Source organism: Rana temporaria, chromosome 7 (genome assembly GCF_905171775.1).
Source record: "Rana temporaria chromosome 7, aRanTem1.1, whole genome shotgun sequence".
In the NCBI taxonomy this organism is placed as follows: Eukaryota; Metazoa; Chordata; class Amphibia; order Anura; family Ranidae; genus Rana; species Rana temporaria.
In genome coordinates this window covers 55,211,101-55,236,147 of record NC_053495.1, presented here as the reverse complement: position 1 = coordinate 55,236,147, position 25,047 = coordinate 55,211,101, and the positions used below count along the sequence as shown (strand labels likewise).

The 25,047-nt window shown below is 44.3% G+C and overlaps 1 protein-coding gene across 1 annotated transcript in view; it reads left to right on the top strand.

Annotated features, from left to right (window-relative positions):
- CDC42EP1 (CDC42 effector protein 1) overlaps window positions 1-22,977 on the top strand; it is an 81,315-nt gene extending 58,338 nt beyond the window's left edge. The window contains exons 2-3 of the mRNA XM_040359415.1: window positions 3,990-4,804; window positions 22,271-22,977. Of these exons, the coding sequence (XP_040215349.1) occupies window positions 4,393-4,804; window positions 22,271-22,824 (966 nt within the window). The 5' untranslated portion in view covers window positions 3,990-4,392 and the 3' untranslated portion in view covers window positions 22,825-22,977. The remainder of the gene's footprint in view (window positions 1-3,989; window positions 4,805-22,270) is intronic.
- The last annotated feature ends 2,070 nt before the right edge of the window (window positions 22,978-25,047 follow it).

The following is a 25,047-nucleotide window of genomic DNA, read 5'->3' as shown; positions in this document are numbered from 1 at the left end:
TACGACGGGATAAGCCGACTAGCGACGACGTAAGAGAATGCGACGAACGGGCGTACCTTCGTGGATCACCGTAAACAGCTAATTAGCATACCCGACGCGGAAAACGGCGCAAACTCCACCCAGCGGGCGCCAAAGTATTGCATCCTAAGATCCGAAGGCGTACGAAGCCTTTTTTGATGGACAAGAAGGCCTGGCTCGCAGTCTCTGCTCTAATTCATTTCAAAGGTGTTCTATCGAGTTGAGGTCAGGACCTCCACCCCAAACTTGCTCATCCATGTGTTTATGGTCCTTGCTTTGTGCACTGGTGAGCAGTCATGTTGGAACAGGAAGGGGCCGTCCCCAAACTGTTCCCACAAAGTTGGGAGCATGAAATTGTCCAAAATGTCTTGGTATGCTGACGCCTTAAGAGTTCCCTTCAATGGAACTAAGGGGCCAAGTCCAACCCCTGAAAACAACCCCACACCATAACCCCCCTTTCATCAAATGATTTGGACCAGTCCACAAAGCAAGGACCATAAAGACATAAATGAGTGAGTTTGGGGTGGAGGAACTGGACTGGCCTGCACAGAGTCCTGACCTCAACACCTTTGGGATGAAATAGAGCGGAGACTGTGAGCCGGGCCTTCTTGTCCAACATCAGTGCCTGACCTCACAAATACACTTCTGGAAGAATGGTCAAACATTCCCATAGACACCCTCCTAAACCTTGTGGACGGCCTTCCCAGAAGAGTTGAAGCTTTTATAGCTGCAAAGGGTGAGCCAACCCAATATTGAACCCTACAGGCTAAAGGATCGCACACACGATCGAATATTCCGATGGACGTGTTTTGTCGTATAATCAAACCGTCTGTACGCTCCATCGGACAAAAGAGCAGAAAAACTACGTAGTTTCGTGAATGTTGGCCGAAAAAGTTCTGCCGTCTGTATGCAGAACAAGTTCACGGCCAGTGCCTTTCGGACATAAATATATATATAATTATTATTATCATTATTATTATTATTAAAGGGCCCAGAGGTCCCGGATGGAAAGCCCCCTTTATTTGGTAATTTATTTTTATAAAAAAGGGGGGGTTGCCATCTGGGGCCCTGGTGGCCTCCGGACCCCTAAAAAAAAAACTTTTTTTTTTTTTTTTAAGGGGGTTCCCATCCGGGCCCTCTCCAGCTGACTTGAGCAAGTCTGGTGCAAAGTTACCCCTGCTTTATGAGGGGTAACTTTGCGCCGGAATTTCCAGTTACGCGCACCGGGAGTAGCCTGCGCCGGCCAAACGTACTTTTCTGAATCGGCGTATCGTCCTCATTTGCATATTTAAAACAAAAAAAACATGGGCGCGCCAGATCCATCCAGCGTAAATATGCGCCCACGCCGCACCGGCGTAGAAAAGTTACGCCTGTAGGAAGAAGTCTATTTTGAGGCGTATCTGGTTCTGTCGGTACGGTGCATAGTTACGCCGGTGCACATTTAGACTTACGCCGCACATCTCGAGATACGCCGGCGTAAGTGCTACATGAATCTGGCCCAATGTGTTGTAGAATAGCTGGGGGAATACATTAGGCTAAACCAGGACCAAGTTCCTTCTCTTGGCTTGGCTTTATCTGGTGCGAAGGTAAAAAATCCCAACCATTCAAAGCATCTTCTATTACAGTTGGTATATCAGATAATTAACAAGAATAAACCTAGTAGAGGGGATAGGGCACAGAGGGGAGAGAAAAAGAAATGTCCAGGGGGGCCCAATGGTTAGAGAATCGGGTGTAGGTAATCACAGGCACTCGTTTTTAATGTTTTACATATCTATACCGGAAACATGAAAGGATGCAGCAGGACTTCATTTTCAGACTAAAGTTCCACTTTAACATAAACTTGGTCAGCCACAATCCCTTCCCTAGTTTGCAATATGAGCCTGTGTGAGAAAGCTTGTACAGAGGGGTGTGGCTGTTACTCAGCTATGCCAGCCCTGAGCACTGCAATGTCAGAGTAGGAAACATCATTTTAGTCACTTGACCACCAGGCACGTAAACCCCCTTTATAACCAGACCAATTTTCAGCTTTCGGTGCTCTCACAATTTGAATGACAATTACTCAGTCATACAACACAGTACCCAAATGAAATTTTCGTCCTTTTTTTCACACAAATAGAGCTTTCTTTTGGTGGTATTTAATCACCTTTGGTTTTTTTATTTTTTGCGCTATAAGAGAAAAAAGACTGAAAATTCTGTAAAAAAAATGAATTTTTCTTTGTTTCTGTTATAAAATTTAGCAAATTTTGTATTTTTTCTTCATTCTTTTGCATAAATGTGAAAGATGAAGTTACGCCGAGTAAATAGATACCCAACATGTCACCCTTCAAAATTGCACACGCTCGTGGAATGGCGCCAAACTTCGCTACTTAAAAATCCCCATAGGCGACATTGCAGGGTATTGTGGGGTATTGCAGAGTAGTGTGGGGTATTGCAGGGTAGTGTGGGGTATTGCAGAGTAGTGTGGGGTATTGCAGAGTATTGCACAGTATAGGTGTGTAGTATTGCACAGTATGGGGCAGGGATGGCTGAGCAGGGATGGATGGTTGGCTGGATCTGTGACTGCATCTGCTCTATCCCTCCCTATCCTCTCACACTGTACCATTCGGTACAGAGAGGGGAGGGAGGAACCGGCGTCAATACATGACGCCGGTTTGTTTACAAGTGATCGCTCCGTCATTGGACGGAGCGATCACGTGGTAAACCGCTGCTATCAGACGTATATCGTCTATAGGGCGGTTGTTAACTGGTTAAAGCATTTCCAAAAACAAATGTCACAAATAATAACATGCAGGGGGACAACATCCTAAGTAGATTTAAAAACGCTTGATACTTTAAAAGTGGAGTTCCACCCATAAATATAACATTACATCAGCAGTTTTAAACAAATTCATTAGTCCTTTACGAATTTTTTTTTTTTTTTTAGATGTCTTCAAAGTGTTGTTGCTAGGCAGAATAGTTAATCTTCCCTCTTCCTGCACCTAGGTGCTTAAAGCGGGAGTTCACCCATTTAAAAAAAAAAAAAAAATCTCCCCTTAGCTTCCTGCTCGTTCGGTCTAGGGGAATCGGCTATTTATATTAAAATATGTGCAGTACTTACCCGTTTTCGAGCTGCATCTTCTTCCGTCGCTTCCGGGTATGGGTCTTCGGGAGCGGGCGTTCCTTCTTGATTGACATTCTTCCGAGAGGCTTCCGACGGTCGCATCCATCGCGTCACTCGTAGCCGAAAGAAGCCGAACGTCGGTGCGGCTCTATACTGCGCCTGCGCACCGACGTTCGGCTTCTTTCGGAAAATCGTGACGCGATGGATGCGACCGTCGGAAGCCTCTCGGAAACCTGTCAATCAAGAAGGAACGCCCATTCCCGAAGCCCATACCCGGAAGCGACGGAGAGGATGCGTCTCGTAAACGGGTAAGTACTGCACATATTTTAAAATAAATAGCCGATTCCCCTAGTAATAACGAGCAGGAATCTAAGGGGGAAAAGTGCCCTCTAAGGGTGAACCCCCGCTTTAATGCTTCCTAACCTACACCGCACAGACTCCTGGGAATGTAGTGGGTGTAACTTTCCTGGAGTCTGTGCACTCCCCAGTCTCAAAGAATCATGTGACTTGGACAGCACAGGTGCTGAAACCTGATCTGACACTGCTTGTGCAGCACTGAGTGTGCGAGATCTGCAAGGCTGAAATCCAGGAAGTCATACAGTCTGGCTTCATGATGCCCACACTTAAGATGGCCCCAGTCAATTTCTATTTTATAAAGTGTCTAAATGATGTAACAACCTAACAAAACAGACCTTAGTTTACAGGCCAACTTTACTAGAATACATTAAGCTTGTGTATTACACGGGTAATTATATTTAAAAAGTGAAATTGTGGCCGGAACTCCGCTTTAAATAAACAAATTTTATTTGATTGAAGAATCTTTTTATATTGTTTTATATACAATGTTTTTTGTTCTTGTTTTTTTTTTTAGGTTGGACAGATAGCTTTGGCTATTTTCATCTTGATGCATAATACCGAATTAAGAACCGGAATTATTTTGCATCCACACTTCTTTGCATTTTCAAGTCTACTTACCATCTTCAGTGATCAGAAGATAATAAATTGGATGCTACATGGTCTTCCCTGAGGCATTGCCTGGCGGCTCTACACATCTGTGATATCAGTATTTCAGATTTTCTCTTCTTTAGGGAACACACACAAGATACATAGAAGACAAAAACGTGACCAACAAGGTGAAAAATAAAATCCTTGAAGTATCTAGTCAATGGGCCTTTGAAAAGTGGGACTTGTCACTGAAGACAATGCTATAGGAATTCTTTGCGTGTGTTTTTTTTTTTTTTTGGTCATTCATTCCACATCATTAAACAGACACAATGAGTCTGGGCAGCCTTCCAGTCATAAAAAACCTGGTTTCTCGGTCCAGGCGGGAACGTGTGTCACTGACAACAGATATGATTAGCCCTCCTCTAGGTGACTTCCGACACACTATGCACGTCGGTAGAAAAGGTGAAGTCTTTGGAGATACCTCATTTCTCAGCAACTGTCGTGAGAAACAAAGACATAATCGTTGGAGCTATATAACCAAGAAACTCCGCCAGGCTAGATGGATGTCACCTGAACCCCAATCCCCCGGGCATCCCACATCGCCTCCACCGCCTCCTATCTCCCCCATCATCAAGAATGCTGTGTCCTTGCCACTTCTCAACAAACGTAATTGGGATGATGAAAGAGATGGAAGCTCAGAAGAAGCTTGGAATTGTATCTCAGAGACAAGCAGCCCTTACGGTATGTTAAAGATCCAAATCAAAATGTAACTTAGTTATTTAAAAAATGAGTGTGATATCTCAGTTCTGGGTAAATACCAGTGATTTATAATACACATCACATTCCTACATCTCTTGGTAACACCAATGAATAGAAATTATGCTCCTTAGGTCTTAAAGTGGAAGTAAACCCTCCTATCGTTTTCAGCCAAGGAAGCGGCCATCTTGACCTCTGTTTAATCTGAAACTGCCATGATGCTGTACATGTGACCTGTTATGAAACCAGCCATTGGTTGGTTTGGCAGTTTGGTTGAGAGCACAAACAAATGTGACAGCTAGCATTTCCGGCATGCCGGGAATGTTAACTGTTTTTGTAACTATCAAATTGAAGGGTTTACTTCCACTTTGACTCCACCCACCTGCTGTGACCAATAAGAAACTTCCTCTAGAAAAATAATGCCTCGTTTCCACTGAGCGGATCGGTTCGGGTCGCTTAGAATGGAACGGGTTAGAATGGTCCGGTCTATTCTGCTGAGCATTTCCACTGCAAATCGGACCATCCGGGACCATGCAAGGTTTAGAAAAAAAGCCTAGCACGTCCACCAATCAGTGAGATGTATTTGTAGGTCTGCCCTAATGGAACCGTTCCATTCTCTATGGCCCCACATCTGAAGCAGGACCCAGAATGGTCCGGTACGGTTCACTTTTATGGCACGCTTTCATAATGGAAACACCCAAAAAAGCGTACCATAACGAACCGATCAGCTCAGTGGAAACGAGGCATAAGTAGACTCCCATGGACTGGCATGTAAATTGCCATCATCCCTCATGAATCAAAATAGATTTTACCTCAAAAATTGGATTTTAAAAGGCAATGAAAATTCAAAAAAATATATATAAAAAATATTATTTATTGCAAAAAATACATGAAAGACATAAATGTTCCTCAAGATAGAACAGCATTGGTTAAAAATGGATCACATGAAACTGTATAACCACTTGCCCACCAGATGAATTCTGGCACTTCTCTCCTTCATGTGAAAATCACAATTTTTTTGCTAGAAAATTAATCAGAACCCCCAAACATTATATATTTTTTTTTAGCAGACATCCTAGGGAATAAAATGGCAGTCATTGCAATACTTTTTGTCACACCGTATTTGCGCAGCGGTCTTACAAGCGCACTTTTTTTGGATAAAAATCACTTTTTTTAATTAAAAAATAAGACAACAATACATTTTGCCCAATTTTTTTATATATTGTGAAAGATAATGTTACGCCGAGTAAAATGATACCCAACATGTCACGCTTAAAAATTGCGCCCGCTCGTGGCATGGCGTCAAACTTTTACCCTTAAAAATCTCGATAGGCGACGTTTAAAAAATTCTACAGGTTGCATTTTTTGAGTTGCAGAGTAGGTCTAGAGCTAGAATTATTGCTCTCACTCTAACGATCGCGGCGATACCTCACTTGTGTGGTTTGAATACCGTTTTCATATGCGGGCACTACTCGCGTATGCGTTTGCTTCTGCGCGCGAGCTCGTCGGGACGGGGCGCTTTAAAAAATTTTTTTTGGTTTTCTTATTTATTTTTATTTAGTTTTATAATTTTTTACACTGAAAAAAAAAAAAAAAAAAATTGATCACTTTTATTCCTATTACAAGGAATGTAAACATCCCTTGTAATAGAAAAAAGCATGACAGGTCCTCTTAAATATGAGATCTGGGGTCAAAAAGACCTCAGATCTCATAATTAGACTTAAATGCAAAAAAAAAAAAAAAAAAAAAAAAAAATGTCATTTTTTCAAATGACAAAAAAATAAATGTTTCTTTAAGAGGCTGGGCGGGACTGACGTTTTGACGTCACTTCCGCCCAGCAGAGCTATGAGGACGGGTGAAGGAGATTTCTCCTTCAGTCCCGTCCCCGCTCAGCTGCCGGACACATCCGATCCCCTCCGCCGCTACCGACGGCTCCGGTAAGCGGCGGAGGGCGCGGGAGAGCGGCGGGAGGGGGGGGGCCCCTCTCCCGCCACCGATAACGGCGATCTCGCGGCGAATCCGCCGCGGAGACCGCCGTTATCGTGTACACCACCGCCCCCTGAAAAGATGAATATCTCGGTTGTGGCAGCAGCTGCTGCCGTTATCGAGATATTCAACTTTAAAAAGAGGACGTCTTTTTGACATGGGGCGGTGGTCAAGAGGATAAACATCTGGCAGAGATGTATAGTATAACTGCATCAGACCCCAAGAACCTTGTATTTAGAACCTTGTATATCCACTTAAGCCCCGGACCATTTCGCTGGTCAAAGACCGGGCCACTTTTTGCGATTCGGCACTGCGTCGCTTTATCTGACAATTGCGCGGTCCTGCGACGTGGCTCCCAAACAAAATTTATGTCCTTTTTTTCCCACAAATAGAGCTTTCTTTTGGTGGTATTTGATCACCTCTGCAGTTCTTGTTTTTTGCGCTATAAACAAAAATAGAGCGACAATTTTGAAAAAAATGCAATATTTTTTTCTTTTTGCTATAATAAATATCCCCAACAAATATATATATATAAAAAACATTTTTTTTCCTCAGTTTAGGCCGATACGTATTCTTCTACATATTTTTGGTAAAAAAATCACAATAAGCGTTTATTGATCGGTTTGCGCAAAAGTTATAGGCCCAGATTCTCAAAGGGCTTACGACGGCGCAACGCCATGTACGCCGTCGTAAGTCCTAATCTGGGCCGTCGTATCTATGCGACTGATTCTTAGAATCAGTTACGCATAGATGTCCATTAGATCCGACAGGCGTAAGGCTCTTACGCCGTCGGATCTTAAATGCAATTTTTTTTTGTCCGCTAGGTGTCGCCTCCGTAGTTTTCCCCGTTGAGTATGCAAATTAGCTAGATACGCGAATTCCCGAACGTACGCGCGGCCGACGCAGTAAAGTTACGACGTTTACGTTAGGCTTTTCCCGGCGTAAAATTGCCCCTGGGTATATGAGGCGCAACCAATGTTAAGTATGGCCGTCGTGCCAGCGTCGAAATTTATAAATTTACGTCGTTTGCGTAAGTCGTCCGTGAATGGGGCTGGCCGCCATTTACATTCACGTCGAAACCAATGACGTCCTTGCGACGTCATTTGGAGCAATGCACCCTGGGATATTTTACGGACGGCGCATGCGCAGTACGTTCCGCGTGGGAACGCGCTTAATTTAAATGCTACACGCCCGCCTAATTTGAATTAGGCGGGCTTGCGCCAGGTGATTTACGCTACGCCGCCGCAACTTTACAGGCAAGTTCTTTGTGAATAAAGCATTTGCCTGAAAAATTTGCAGCGGCGTAACGTAAATGAGATACGTTACGCCCGCCCTAAGTTACGCCATTCTACGAGAATCTGGGCCATAGCGTCTACAAAATAGGGGATAATTTTATTGCATTGTTTTACTAGTAATGGCAGCGATTTTTATTGTGACTGCGACATAATGGCAGAAACATCGGACACTTTTGACACATTTTTGGGACCATTGTCATTTGTACAGCGATCAGTGCTATAAAAATGCACTGATTACTGTGAAAATTACACTGGCAATGAAGGGGTTAACCACTAGGTGGCACTGTAGGGGTTAAGTGTGCCCTGATGAGTGCGTCTAACTGTAGGGGGGATGGGCTGTGCGTGACAAGACAGTCATCACCGCTTCCGATTACAGGAAGCGGCGATCACTGTCATTGTCACTAGGCAGAGCGAGGAGATGCTTGTTTACATAAGCATCTCCCCGCTCTATCTCTCCGTGAGACGATCGTGGGTATCCCCACGGTCAGACTCACGGAGAAGGCGGCAGGGTCGCGAGCGCGCCACTGCCGGCACGCTCGCGACCACACAGCAGCATCTTAAAGAGGACGTACCTTTACATACCTATGCCTGTCTGTGCCATTCTGCCAACGTAAAAATACAGGCGGCGGTCCTTAAGTGGATATACAGTTCCTGGAGATGACAGGCTGCGAATTCCAACGCGTTTCGAAAGTACAAACATTATAGAAAAATCTTCATCAGGGACAGAAACCATCTCTGAAATTGCAGAACATATTATCAATGCATTTTGTATCACAGCATGGTATCCATATTTTTCTACCATGTTGTGATACAAAATGCATCACAAAAAAAAGGTTCTTGGGGTCTGATGCAGTTATACTATACATCTCTGTCAGATGTTTATACAGTTTCATGTGATCCATTTTTAACCAATGCTGTTCTATCTTGAGGAACATTTATGTCTTTCATGTATTTTTTTTTTAATAAATTATATTTTTTATATATATTTTTTTGAATTTTCATTGCCTATAAAATCCCATTTTTTAGGTAAAATCTATTTTAATAAATGACTTCCTCACTCTCACCTTAGCTGTAAAGCAGTTCCTACATGCAGTAGGTGTTTAAATGATGTTGCAATTAGCAGGTTGACTAGAGTTGTAACTCTACTCGTAGTTAGCCCGCCTTCCTGAAAATAACCACCTCACGCTGGACATGTTCACTATGGTTCCTTTCATTCCTGTGAGTAAGTCATACTTTGAGAGACCACCACAGTCTTCCACGAATACGGAATTCCCATTAGAATGAATGACTCTGCATGCGCAGTAGGAGCAGCTGTTTAGAGGAGAAAGGGTTTGCTGCTCTGGGCAGGGCTGCTCAGTGAAGAAAGTTGAATGTGGGCTTTTAAAAAAATAAATAAAATAAACAGGTTTATACTGGAATTGCACAGAGTGGCCCCGAAACTAATTTTCCTAGGCCCTCCCGCTGGCGCTCTGGGCTCTCAGGCAAGTGTCCCCATATAAAGCCGCTTTCTATGGGGCATTTGTGCAAGCTCACTGCCGTGCCCCGTTGTCTGCTTCTATAGACACAGACAGTGGGACTTGGCCCTGCCCACACTCCCTCATCACTGGCTTTGATTGACAGCATGGGAAGTGAGGCAAGAGGAGAGCTGCAGACTGGCACAATAAGGGCTCGTTTACACTTGCTTCAAAATGTGGCATTGGGCCCGCTTTTAAAAAGCACTCTAAATGCCAATCAAAACACCTGTCACTAAATAAAATGGTTACCTTACAGCAGGGGTCTCAAACTCAAATTACCTGAGGGCCACAAGACAAGTTTTCATATGCCATGGGGGGCCGCATGCAAACTTCAAAAACAACAGTACTGGTGTCAGCGAACACATTATTAACCCCCAGCACTGGTGTCAGCGAGCGCATTATTACCACCAGCACTGGTGTAAGTCAGGGTTTGACAAATTTGCTTGGAATCTAGGAGCCAGCTAAAAAAGTTAGGAGCCAGAAAACGCACCCCGTCCCGACGAGCTTGCGCGCAGAAGTGAACACATACGTGAGCAGCGCCCGCATATGTAAACGGTGTTCAAACCACACATGTGAGGTATCGCCGCGATTGGTAGAGTGAGAGCAATAATTCTAGCCCTAGACCTCCTCTGTAACTTAAAACATGCAACCTGTAGATTTTTTTAAACGTCGCCTATGAAGATTTTAAAGGGTAAAAAAGTTTGTCGGCATTCCACAAGCGGACACAATTTTGAAGCGTGACATGTTGGGTATGAATTTACTCGGCGTAACATTATCTTTCATAATATTAAAAAAAATGGGGATAACTTTACCGTTGTCTTATTTTTTAATTAAAAAAAGTGTAATTTTTTTCCAAAAAAGTGCGCTTGTAAGACCGCTGCGCAAATACAGCGTAACAGAAAGTATTGCAACGATCGCTATTTTATTCTCTAGGGTGTTAGGATAAAAAATATATATAATGTTTGGGGGTTCTAATTAGAGGGAAGAATATGGCAGTGAAAATAGTGTAAAATGACATTAGAATTGCTGTTTAACTTGTAATGCTTAACTTGTAATACCAACGGCCACCACCAGATGGCGCCAGCTCATATCTGGTGGTAATAACTTGTAATACCAACGGCTCACCACCAGATGGCGCCAGCTCAAAAAAAAAAAAAAGGGGGGTTATAAAGGTAAATGTTTTTTCACCTTAATGCATCCTATGCATTAAGGTGAAAAAACATCCGACGGTACCGCCCCCCCCGAACCCCCGTTTTACTTACCTCAGTAACGATCCGCCTCCGTATGCTCAGGGGGGATCGCTCCGTTGATCCCTGCTAAGCCGACGGATGACAGGGCGGTCCCTATGGGGGGATCGGATGAACACGGACCGCATGTCCGTATTCATCCGATCCGCAGACGGAAGGAAAAATAGGGTTTTCTTCCGTCTGCAGAATCGGATCATTGTGGAGGCGGACGAGATCGTTCATCCGCTGACACCCGCAGTCTCATAGGGACCAATGTATGTCCCATTTTCATCCGCACACGGATGGATGAAAAAGCAGGTGTGAAAGGGGCCTTAATGGTCACTCATTCACCCTTGTTTGTAAGCAAATGCTTGTTTGTGCATTGACACCAGGGGGCAGTATGTAACGCCTCCTGGCCACATAAACACCTTGTTCATGCTGAACGGCCCTCTGTGCCCATGTGAATGAGACCTAACGTACTATATAAAATGTTAGTATAAGTTACAAAATAAAGCACAGAAAACTGACTTTAGAGCTCCAGTTATATGTGTAGGTGTATGCAGGGATGGACTGGCCATTGGGACTACAGGGAGTTTCCCGGTGGGCCGATGGCTCAGTGGGCCGGCTTCAGTGACAGCGGCCTGGGAGTTTCTCACTTCTGCCTAATCTTGTCCCATGAGGGGGGGGCACCAAACTGATTCTTTGCCCCAGAAGAAATAATGCCTAGCTTCCCCACTGGTACTGCCTATAAGGAGTACCAGTACCAGCCGTTCTACTCTGATAAAGTAAAAAGGCTAGTGGCTAGTGAAGGGGGAGAGGTGGCTTGGGTGGCCGGGGGGGGGGGGGGTGCGGGAGTTGTCCGGCCGCTGTGGGAGAGACCTGTCAAAGTGGGCCAGTCTGGATAAAGTCCAGGGCCAAATTTTTGTCCCAGTCCAGCCCTGCGTGTATGGTCACAAAGTAGCAGGTATACTCATATTGTAGGCCCGTAGTGACTACAGTGTAGCAATATATATGAAAGAACATTTTTCAAATGTATTTAGAAATGATTTCACTTTATTACATTACATGTTGTTTCTATTATGTTGCCTATGGACAGAAATGTCTGAAACGTATCCTGCATGAATAGTTTGAAATACGCTCTTAAAAAAGAATCACTACAAACACATTTCTATAGTTTCTAAAGGCAGAACTGTTTAGATCTAAGCATAAATAATTAAAAATGTAGCCTCAGTTGCTTTATCTGGAAGAGCTAACGATATGCAAATGAGCTAATCTTGTGAAGCAGACCACCAGAGTAATGTGTTAATAATCTGATGTATGTTAGGAGTAAGTATGAGCTTTGTTGTCTTCATAACTACCCAGCCACTGTTATAGATGACATTTCCAGACGGAGCAATGGACGTGATTCAGCTTCTTTCTATAATCTTTCAAATGAGACAGGGCAGACGTTATCATTTTTAAACAGAACAATTTTTTTTTTTTAATTGCAATTATCCTATGTTATTGTTTTTTTTAGATGCATATGTACATAGCAGGTTTATTCTCCAAATTTCAATGGCAGTGCGTCCATTAAGGATGCAGGATCTCCGCCCTCTCTCCAGCCACCCCATCTAATATTACATGAATCTATCCATAAGCGCTGTATCCACCCCCTATTCAGACGTCCGACCCCCTTTCGGACGTCGGGGGCCTGAATTCCAGTAGTGGGGGCGTGTTTTTGAAGCACCTGATTAGAGCCATAGGCTCTAAGGCCGCGTACACGCGGTCGTTCCAAACCGATGAGAATGGTCCGACGATGCCATTTCCATCGGTTCACCGCTGAAGTGGCCTGATGGTCTGATGTGCGTACACACCATCGTTCAAAAAAACGATCGGGTCAGAACGCGGTGATGTAAAACACACGACGTGCTGAAAAAAACGAAGTTCAATGCTTCCAAGCATGCGTCGACTTGATTCTGAGCATGCGTGGATTTTGAACCGATGCTTTTTGAACCGATCGGGCAGTGGTCCATCGGTTCGATTTTAAAGCATGTTTTTAAATTTTGGACCGAAGAACAACAGACCGATGGGCTATACACACGGTCGGTTTGGACCGATGAAACTGAACCTCGGTCCATTCTCTTCGGTTTTGTCCGACCGTGTGTATGCGGCCTAAGAGGCTTCAAAAAAGCATTTTTTAATTTTGCCTTCTTTAAATGGGCAGTTGGCAGGGTGGTAAAACTGTGACTGAACTGCCTGCTGGCCACCTGTGTGAACAAGCCCTAAACAGCTCTACGCATTTCATGGATTGATCCAATCTTCAAGAGCATGCACGTGACTTGGAGTATGTGATATATGATAGAATAAGAAATATCAATATGGTCTGACCCTGCCAAGGAAAGGAGAATGGTAATGAAAGGTAGGAATAAAAAGTTAAACCCATAAGGGCCCCCACAAATATGGGTTTACTTTTTATTCCTACCTTTCATTACCAATCTCTTTTCCTTAGCAGGGTAAGACCATATAGATATTTATTCTACTATTATATTTCACATACTGCAAGTCACGTGCATGCTCCTGAAGATTGGATCAATCCATGAAACGCGTAGAGATGTTTAATTCCGTTTCTCTACTTGTCATATTCTTCATATATCTACTGCATATTTTATGTGATGATTTGTTTTTATTTTATTCTATTTGTGTATGTATATCAACTGTACTGATTCCATCATGCATTATGATCACTATTATATATCAGAATATTGCTGTTATTATTATTGGGCCAGATTCTCGTACAATTGCGGCGGCGCAACGTAACCCGTTTACGTTACACCGCCGCAAGTTTTCAGTGTAAGTGCCTGATCCACAAAGCACTTACCTGTAAACTTGCGGCGGTGTATCGTAAACACGTCTGGCGCAAGCCCGCCCACTTCAAATGGGGCGTGTACCATTTAAATTAGGCGCGCTCCCGCGCCGGACCTATTGCGCATGCTCAGTTTATAAATTCCCACCGTGCTTTGCGCGATGTGACGTCATTTTTTAGAATGGCGACGTGCGTAGCGTCCATTCGTATTACCGGACGTCTTACGCCAAAACAAAAAAAAAATGAAATTCGACCCGGGAACGACGCCTATACTTTAACATGGCTCGACTAAAGTTAAGCCATGTTAAAGCAGGCTTAACTTTGCGACGGGAAAAATTACTAGCGACGATGTAACGAACGCGAAAACCTTCGTGGATTGCCGTAAATCCTCATTTGCATACCCAACGCTGGAATACGACGCGAAATCCCCCCAGCGGCAGCCGAAGTATTGCATCCTAAGATCCGACGGTGTAAGTCAATTACACCTGTCGGATCTTAGGGCTATCTATGCGGAACTGATTCTATGAATCAGCCGCATAGATAGGACAAGAGATACGACGGTGTATCAGGAGATACGCCGTCGTATCTATTCTGTGAATCTGGCCCATTGTCATCAATAAATGTATCTTCATATACCTATGTGCTTCATTTAAAGTCCCACCGCCCTTTTTCTCCATTCATTTAGACAGGGATGGAGGCACTGGACCTTACCAGGTCACCGCCGCATATAAAGTCCCAAACTGTTCTTGTTCATTTTATACATTCAGACACAGAGCTGTGGCCCGGCCTGGCCCCCTCTCTCCTGATTGGCTAACTGACATTGATTGATAGCAGTGGGAGCCAATGGTGCTGCTGCTATGATTCAGCTAATCAGGAGGAAGAGTCTCGGACGGGTAAGATACTCGTGAAAATCGCTGGACAGAGATGGGTCAGAGGGGGGCTGCTGCACACAGAAGGCTTTTTATCCTAATGCATAGAATGCATTAGGATAAAAAAACCTACTGACTTTACAATCACTTTAAGTTTTGTGCTATATATTAGTTTGTAGATACATTTATGGATTAAATGTAGATACCTTTTTTTGTCTGAACGTGGGTCATGCCATGTTATTCCGTTAACGCAGACCAGATATTTATTGATGTGGTGTAAAGAGCAGCTTGGACCCTTTCACTGATGGGCCATGCAGATTTTTTATATGGGGGGGCTAACCCGGCAGAGGTCAACGACTGTAGGAGTAGCGTAGGCTCAGTTCACAAAACCTTACTATACAGATAAGGATGTTTATGTTAAACAATGTGACTGTAATTCTCAAATCTCATTGGACTCAGCTAACAATAACTGTCATTTATAAAAAAAAAAAGGATATTTATTCTGGTCTCTTTACTTTTGTGAATTGGGTCTTATACACACGACCGTTTTTCGGGTTGTAAAAAATGACGTTTTTTTTATTGTGTGCGGGCTCCAGAGCATTTTTCACGATGTAAAAAATTGCCCTTAAAAATTTCGAACAAGCTCTAATTTTTCACTACGTTTTTAACGTTGTCGTTTTTAACGTCATAAAAAATGGTCGTGTGTGGGCTTTAACGACGTGAAAAAACCTTGCATGCTCAGAAGCAAGTTATGAGACGGGAGCGCTCGTTCTGGTAAAACTAGCATTCGTAATGGAGTAAGCACATTCATAACACTGTAAGGCCCCTTTCAGACTGGGGCGGGAGCCGCGGTGGCAGCATAACTCCGCTAAAAATAGCGGCGTTATACCGCCGGGATTGCCGCGGGAATAGGCCGCTAGCGGTGCAGTATTAACCCCCGCTAGCGGCCGATAAAGGGTTAATACCGCCCGCAATGCGCCTCTATAGAGGCGCATTGCGGGCGGTATTGCCGCGGTTTCCCATTGTTTTCAATGGGAAGGAGCGGTATACACGCCGCTCCTCTCACCGCTCCAAAGATGCTGCTGACAGGAGATTTTTTTGTCTCCCACCAGCGCATCGCCTCAGTGTGAAAGCCCTCAGGCTTTCACATTGAGTAGGCAGTGAAGGAGTTTTTCAGGCGGTAAAGCAGCGCTATTTTTAGCGCTGTACCGCCTGAAAAACTCCTCAGTGTGAAAGGGGTCTTACAGACTGAAAAGCGCGAATCGTCTTTTACTGACACAAAATCAGCAAAAGCAGCCCAAAAGGTGGGGCCATCCGAATGGAACTTCCCCTTTATAGTGCCATCGTACGTGTTGTACGTCACCGCGCTTTGCTAGAGCATTTTTTTTTTCACAATCGTGTGTAGGCAAGGCCGTTTTAACGATCGGGTTGAAAAAAACGTTGTTTCTTCTAGACCATTAAAAATGAATTTTTTTACAACCCAAAAAACGGTCGTGTGTACGCGGCATTAGATTTTAAATAGCCAGTTATTTATTTATTTCCAAAATATTGAACCTAGAGTAGAAGTAGAAGGAAAGGCTGCATAATAAGCCACCTGATCAAGCAGAATTAAACTGTATTTACTAAAAACACTATTTAAAGCGGAACTCCACCCTAAAGTGGAACATCTACTCATCGGATTCCTCCCCCCCTCCGAGCCACAATTGGCACCTTTCAAGGGGGAGGGGGGGACAGGATACTTGTCTTTGACAGGTATCCTTTCCCACTTCTGGGAGTCAGGCCGCGGCCGTGACACGGCAGTGACGTCACCGCAGGGCTCCCTCCTCCTCCTCCCCTGGCCGCCAGGCTAATAGAAGAGAGGAGCGAGGCCTCGCGCATGCGCAGTAGGGTTCCCGGCGTGAAGCCGAAAGGTCAACAATGCTCCTAAATTATTGGCCCTCTGGTCTGCATCTTATAATCCCATAGAGCCCTGGTGCCCAATATGTGGTTTCCAGTTTCTTATTGTCTTCTGCAGCATACCCCAGCCAAAAATGTAGCATGTCCACACTCTCTGACCCTCATTTCCTCTATTAGATTTGCAGTTTCTGACAGTCCTCTCAAGCATTACATATATTGAACATCATGTGCGGCCCCCTGGTGATGTAAGTTGACAACCACTGCCATAGAGCAATGACATCATCCCACTGGCATCCATAATTTAGCTGGAGCTTTGTGGTCATTTGACCGCATAGAAAAACTGTAGAAAGTGGTATTTCCGTGGCAATTTATTGGAAAATGTCTGGTGGGAGTATCAAAGCAGAATCTGAAAGCTCGTGGATCTGTAATAGTCTGAGATGACTCCTGCTCTGCTATTCCAAGAGCTTGGTTTCCTTCCCCAACTTATACGTATGGGCTCTACACACAGTGGGCCGGATTCAGATACCTGAGCGTATCTGTCCGGCCGGCGTAACGCATCCTAGATACGTTACGCCGCTGTAACTTTGGGCGCAAGTTCCGTATTCAGAAAGAACTTGCGCCCTAAGTTACGGCGGCGTAACGTATGTGGGCCGGCGTAAGCCCGCCTAATTCAAATGGGGATGTTGGAGGCGTGTTTTATTGAAATTTGGCTTGACCCCGCGTATTTTACGGGTTTTTTTAACGTTCGTGAAAACGTTCGTGAAAACATCCCAGTGCGCATGCTCGAAAATCCGCCGCAAAACGTAATTGCTTTCGACGTGAACGTAAATTACATCCAGCCGTATTCGCGAACGACTTACGTAAACGACGTAAAATTTCAAAACTCGGCGCGGGAACGACGGCCATACTTAACATTAGCTATGCCTCATATATAGGGGTAACTATACGCCGGAAAAAGCCGAACGCAAACGACGTAAAAAAAAGCGCCGGGCGGTCGTTCGTTTCTGAATCGGCGTGAATACTAATTTGCATATTCCTCGCGTAAAAATACGGAAGTGCCACCTAGCGGCCAGCCTGAAATTGCAGCCTAAGATACAACGGTGTAAGACACTTACACCTGTCGGATCTTAGGGATATCTATGCGTAACTGATTCTCTGAATCAGGCGCATAGATACGACCGAGCGCACTCAGAGATACGACGGCGTATCAGGAGATACGCCGTCGTATCTCTTTCTGAATCTGGCCCAGTGTGACCTAACTACTCAACATACCCACTGCCACCTAAGGCTGGAAGATTTTGAAGCCTGCAAAGATCCTCCTCTCTTCCGGCAGTGGGGTGCTTCCACCTGCTGGCAGAAAAGTTAAAACGAATGCTATTTATGTATTGCAAATGCCATTGTGCATATAGATGGCATATGTAAGACGAATAAACCACATCAGCAATTAGTTGGTATGAAACACTCTTTAGATCCTCACATTCTGGGTTTAGGAGGTGATTTTGTAGCACTTGTCTCTTGTACTGTAAATTTATTTTATATTGATTAAGGTGAACCTTTCAGGTTCTAAGCATTGCCCAATTTTTCAAGCTGCTGAAGTGCAGGCGCTAATAGCTGTGTTACATTTCTGGTTGGTTTCTGTGTCCCTGTGGTGCCCTAGCATTCCAGGCCCAAGACCAGGGCTGTCTTAATGAGAGGGCACACCTGGGCACTGCCCAGGGGCCCTAGCTGCATGGGGGGCCCCTGCACTTTCCCCAAAGCAGCTGGTCCTTGAGCCCACGCTGCCCTGTACTTGGGGGCCCCATGATGGCACTGAGAGTGATAGATACACAGGGGAGGCAGTCTGCCTCCTACCTACTTGATGTCTGTTTACCTGCACTGTCATCATTGTAGGGGCCCCAGAGCATTACTTTGCCCAGGGGCCCATGATGCTATTAAGACGGCCCTGCCCAAGACACATACAGGAACTTAAAGTGGCACAAGGTTTTTTTCACTTTCATGCAGTCTCCCCCAATACTTACCTGAGATCCCTCTCTATCCAGAAATGTCTACGAGAACCTTGGCTGTTCGGGGACTTGCACTTCTGATTAGCTTTTGGACGGAGCATGAGCCATTGGCTCCCGCTGCTGTCAATCACAGACAGTGATGCCGGGTACACACGAGAGGATTGATCCGCGGATACGGTCCGCCGGACGGTATCCGCGGATAAATCCTCTGAGGATTTTGATCCGATGGAGTGTACTCACCATCGGATCGAAATCCGCGCCGAATTTACACCGCGGTGACGTGTCGCGCCGTCGCCGCGATGATGACGCTGGCGACGTGCGCGACGCTGTCATATAAGCAATTCCACGCATGCGTCGAATCATTACGACGCATGCGAGGGACGGGTTCGGACGGATCGATCCGGTGAGTCTGTACAGACCACCGGATCGATCCGCTGGAGCCAATTCCAGCGGATAGATTTGTTAGCATGCTAAGAAATTTTTATCTGCTGGAAATCGGAAATCTCCGCGGATAAATATCCGCTGGAACGTACACACCAGGGGATCTATCCGCTGAAACCGATCCGCTGTGATTTTTCAGCGGATGGATCCTCTCGTGTGTACGGGGCCTAAGTCAATCATGAGGTGGAGGGGGTGGGGCTAAGCCATGGAGCTGTGTGTGAATAGACACACAGAGTTACGGCTCGGGAGTACGCCTGCTCTGGTGCCCCGAAAGCAAGCTGTTTGCAATGGGGGCACCCGGCAGGAGGGAGGAGCCAGGAGCGCCAGCGTAGGACCCAAGAAGAGGAGAATCTGGGCTGCTCTGTGCAAAAACACTGCACAAAGCAGTCAAATATAACACGTTTGTTATTTTAATGTAAAAAAAACAAGGGTTTAGTAGCACTTTAACCTCTGCCATCATTAGGCTGAGTCCTCTGACATCAGCCCTGCCCCCTCCATTATTTAACAATCCCAGGGGAGAGCTTTCATTGACTGCCATGATTCCTGTAGTAGACTATTGAATGGATGGGTCTGAGGAAGGACTTAAAGCTGGCACAAAAAACTTTATTTAAATATATTTCTCAATAGTCACAAATGATAAACATCCACTTTACGTGTGACACATGCTTTTACACACTGAGATATTATCTTTAAAAGTAGTGGTGACATTATCAAGGTGCTGCACCTTGATGTGGGTGGGGCCAGCAAGCTCCACGCACTACAGGCTGCAAAGAACTACAAAAGAGGGCGTATACAAGACCAGTCACCCCTGTGCAATATGAGAGAGCAGCAGTGACTGGTTTTCATTACTGGGAACTTCTCTACAGAGGTGGAGTTTAATGCTGAATTACTGCACAGATCTGAAAAAAAGAATAAAGTCAGAATACACGTCTCTTGTATTTAGACATTTTGGTTAGTAAAAGTTATTGTTTTTTCACCTTCATGCATCCTATGCATGAAGGTGAAGAAACATCCGATTACAGGCCCCCCAGCCCCCGGTTTACGTACCTGAGCCCTTGAAAGTCCCGTGTCGAGAACGCGGTTGATCTCGGCTTGATCTTCTCGGCTTTTCATTGGATAGATTGATAGCAGCGCAGCCATTGGCTCACGCTGCTGTCAATCAACTACAATGACGCGAGGGCCGGGGGGCCAAGTCCTGGAGTTGGTGGCTATGGACGCCGGATACAGGACTCGGGAGCGCACCTGCAAGGTAACCCCCTTGGGAGAGCGCTTCCCAGGGGGGTTATCAGAAGCGGGGAGAGCCGAGACATCCGCCGAATGACCCCAGAAGACGAGGATCGGGCCATTCTGTGCAAAACTAACTGCACAGTGGAGGTAAGTATAACATGTGCAAACTACACCCTGTGCAAACTACCTGTGTTACCATGCAAGGTCTAATTTGCCCACCCAGTTGTTATCCTGGACAATTAGTCCCTATGTTGTAAGGATAAGGGGAGTGGGGAGGGATTATGTAGTTTACCAAAAGGCAGCTGTGCAGGGCTAAAACCACTCAGTCCACAACATTTCTGCTGCTGTTGTCAGTCCACAACAGAACTTGGGATCTGAGGGCATTTCTAGTAGATCAACGGGTATTTTTCTGTGAATACAGGGGTTCTAAAGCGATAAAACACAGAAAATGTGCATGTATTTTAGAAATGTACTTTAATGAGTAGAGAGCTGCATTTACAGTTGTGCTCAAAAGTTTACATACCCTAGAAGAATTTATGATATCTTGGCCATTTTTCAGAGAATATGAACATTTCTTTCATTTGTGGTTAGTGTTTGGCTGAAGCAATTCATTATCAATCTCTAGTTTACTCTTTTTAAATCATAATGACAACAGAAAATACCCAAATGACTCTGATCAAAAGTTTACGCACCCTTGTGATTTTGGCCTGATAACATGCACACAAGTTGACACAAAGGGTTTGAATGGCTATTAAAGGTAACCATCCTCACATGTGATCTGTTTGCTTGTAATTAGTGTGTGTGTATAAAAGGTCAGTGAGTTTCTGGACTCCTGACAGACCCTTGCATCTTTCATCAAGTGCTATACTGACATTTCTGGATTCTGAGTCATGGGGAAAGCATAAGAATTGTCAAAGGATCAGCGGGAAAAGGCAGTTGAACTGTAGAAAACAGGAAAGGGATATAAAAAGATATCCAAGGAATTGAGAATGCCAGTCAGCAGTGTCCAAACTCTAATCAAGAAGTGGAAAATGAGGGGTTCTGTTAAAACCAAACCACGGTCAGGTAGACACGGTCAGGACGCAAAGAAAAACCTACAAATAACTTCAGGTGAAATACAGGACTCTCTGAGGTGTGGCTGTCTCAAGATGCACAATAAGAAGGCACTTGAAGAAAGATGGGCGGTATGGTCGAGTTGCCAGAAGAAAGTAATTTCTATGCAAATGCCACAAAGTATCCCACTTACAATACGCCTACGCCAAACAGCACAGAGACAAGCCTCAAACCTTCTGACACAAAGTCATTTGGAGTAATGAGACCAAAATTAGGCTTTTTGGCCACAACCATAAATGCTACATTTGGAGAGGAGTCAACAAGGCCTATGATGAAAGGTAAACCATTCCTACTGTGAAATACGGAGGTGGATCGCTGATGTTTTGGGAATGTGCGAGCTAGATAAATGCAGTATGTTATCAAAATATACTGGAGGAACATTTGCATTCATCAGCCAGGAAGCTGCACATGGGATGCACTTGGACATTCAAACATGACAATGATCCAAAACACAAGGCCAAGTCGACCCGTCATTGGCTACAGCAGAATAAAGTGAAGGTTCTGGAGTGGCCATCTCAGTCTCCTTACCTCAATATCATTGAGCCAATCTGGGGAGATCTCAAACGTGCAGTTCCTTCAAGACAGCCTAAGAATTTACAGGAACTGGAGGCTTTTTTCCAAGAGGAATGGGCAGCTTTTACCATCTCAGAGGATAAAGAGCCTCGTCCACAAATACCACAAAAGACTTCAAGCTGTCATTAATGTTAAAGGGGGCAATACACGGTATTAGATACTGGGGTATGTAAACTTTTGATCAGGGTCATTTGGGTAGTTTCTGTTGCGATTATGATTTAAAAAGAGTAAACACAGTTGATTGATAATAAATGGCTTCAGCCAAACACTAACCATGAGTGAAAGAAATGTTTTTGTGTTATCATTCATATTCTCAGAAAAATATGCAAGAAATAATCAATTCTGCCAGGGTATGTAAACTTTTGAGCACAACGTATTTGTATCTGCAGGAGATCAGCAATTAAAAACCTCTGTATTAAACCTTAATTATAATACAAATGATAACTGGATCTGTTTATATTTTCAGGTCTGAAATCTGGATACTGCACCATGCCTCGACTCTCTAGCTCTGAGGATCAGTCAGAGGACACCAGCTCTCAGAAACCAGATGATGACTGGGCTAGCTCTGGGCTACCAGATAGAGAGGATATCAGTGTCTGTACTGTTCCTGTGGAGCTTTCTAGCAGTCTGTGGCACTGTGACTCCATGCAGTCCTTGGTTATGGACTTCGGACCTTCGCTTACTGAGTTCCTGGAAGGGATTAGCTTCTGTGATACTCCCAAGAAAACCGAGGGTGCCAGTGGCTTTAGTGATCCATTTATACCAACAACCAATGATGACCCATTTCATCTTAACATAGCTACTAACATTGGCACAATGGAGGTAAACCAATCATATTGTGATATCCAGGTTCAAGAACCTAAAGGTCTTGCATGTTGGGAGCCAGCAACCATACCCGAGGATATGGAGATGGATACAGACAGTGGAATCACTGGATCAGAACAAGGAAGCAGAGGAGTCACTGCTGATCTATGGGACTCTGGAGATGGTGATGGTGATGGTTCTGAAATTGAAATGTAGACATTCTTAAAAAATAAGGGAACTCTCAAGAACTACCGAACCAGAACAAGGAAGCAAGGAATTCAATGCTTAACTACTAAGCCTCGTACACACGACCGAGGAACTCGACGGGCGAAACACATCGTTTTCCTCGTCGAGTTCCTTGTTAGGCTGTCGAGGAACTCGACAAGGCAAGTTTCTCCATTCCTGTCGAGGAAATAGAGAACTTGTTCTCTTTTTGGCTCGTCGAGTTTCTCGACAGTTTCCTCGACGAAAATGTACACACGACCGGTTTCCTCGGTTTCTTGCTGGTTTTTGCCGAGAAACTCGGTCGTGTGTACGAGGCCTTAGACTCTGGAGAGTGCCGATGGTTCTGAATGTAGAAATTTTTGAAAATACAGAACCTTTCTGGAATAAAAGGATGGCTCTATACATTGTATTTTTCCGTTTAACATGATTTTGAGCATGGACTCTTCCTTTGAAATGTAAAGTGACTTTTCTTCACTCCACTTTAACCACATATGTTTATATTGGGTAGTTTTGAAGCATTCACGGAATACTAGGCTTCTACTGTATATTCATCATCATGCATTACATCTCTCTTATAATATTCTGAGCAGTGGAATTTGCAGTCACGCAAAATTTAATGCACTGCCTTCAGTTGCCTCAGTGGAAAGTTCCATATTAATCCTATTTTCCATAATCTTCATCCTGCACGGTCCAAAATGATTAATGTTCTGGTGCAAATGACCTTCTAGTTCTATTCATATGATGTGTTCCGGCTATGATTTCTTTGAAAACTAGACATTTTCAGATCACTCACTAAAATGTAAAAAATGCACTGCTTCTCTTACTGTTAATTGTGCACTTGCTTAGTAACAGAGACAAGCTTTGCAATACTTGAGAAGGGAAGGAGTGGGAGTAGAAATGATTTATCCATTACAAAGGAAACCACTTGTGGAAAATCTTGGCTTTGGTTGACAAATAAGGACAGCACCCCTGATGACAATGAGCATTACAAAATCAGGAAGGTAATATTGAGACACGTAGAGATGAAAGAAAAAGGAGAGAAAAAAAACAAAACAGTATAGTTAAAAGCTATATTGTCTTCATGGTGCATTTGCCATTGGACTTTTCTTAAAGGTTAAGGAACATTATGAAAGAAGTTTTAAGTCCAGTATCATCATTTAGAGCTGCTAATGTACACTACGTTTTTTATTCCCATCGCATGGCGATGTCTGCACCTTTATATGATATGGTGGACTGCTACTGTAAGTGCCGGTTCACACAGGGGCAACCCGACTTACAGCGCGACTTGGAGCAACTTACAATGCAACTTAATCACTTAAGGACCTCCTCCTGCACATATATGTCGGCAGAATGGCACGGCTGGGCACAAGCACGTACCGCTCAGACATTCACAGGGAGCTTTGTATTTTTTGTATAAATACAAAGCTTGCTCTGATTACCTGAGGTGGAGGGGCAGGTGAATGACATCACAATCCCTGTTTAACCATTCAGAGGAAGCTTTGTATTCATTCATAGAATACAAAGCTTCTTCTGAATGGCCGAGCAGCGCTCAGCCCTAATTGATTTTGTCCTGGGAGTCAGACAGAAAGTCCCGCTGCCAGAACTCCACGTAGTATACTGTATGTAGTGGAGACTGACCAAGCTGGCCCAAATGAACTGTTTAACCTCTTGCTGACTGCCTCACGTAGATATACGTCGGCAAAATGGCACAGGCTGGCAAGGCAACGTATATATATATACAGTACAGACCAAAAGTTTGGACACACCTTCTCAATCAAAGAGTTTTCTTTATTTTCATGTCTATGAAAATTGTAGATTCACACTGAAGGCATCAAAACTATGAATTAACGCATGTGGAATTATACATAAAAAAAAGTGTGAAACAACTGAAAATATATTTCATATTCTAGGTTCTTCCACCTTTTGCAGCAGACACATCTCTAGAACTGTTAAGAGAAGACTGTGTGAATCAGGCCTTCATGGTAGAATATCTGCTAGGAAACCACTGCTAAAGAAAGGCAACAAACAGAAGAGACTTGTTTGGGCTAAAGAACACAAGGAATGGACATTAGACCAGTGGAAATCTGTGCTTTGGTCTGATGAGTCCAAACTTGAGATCTTTGGTTCCAACCCCCATGTCTTTGTGCGACGCAGAAAAGGTGAACGGATGGACTCTACATGCCTGGTTCCCACCGTGAAGCATGGAGGAGGAGG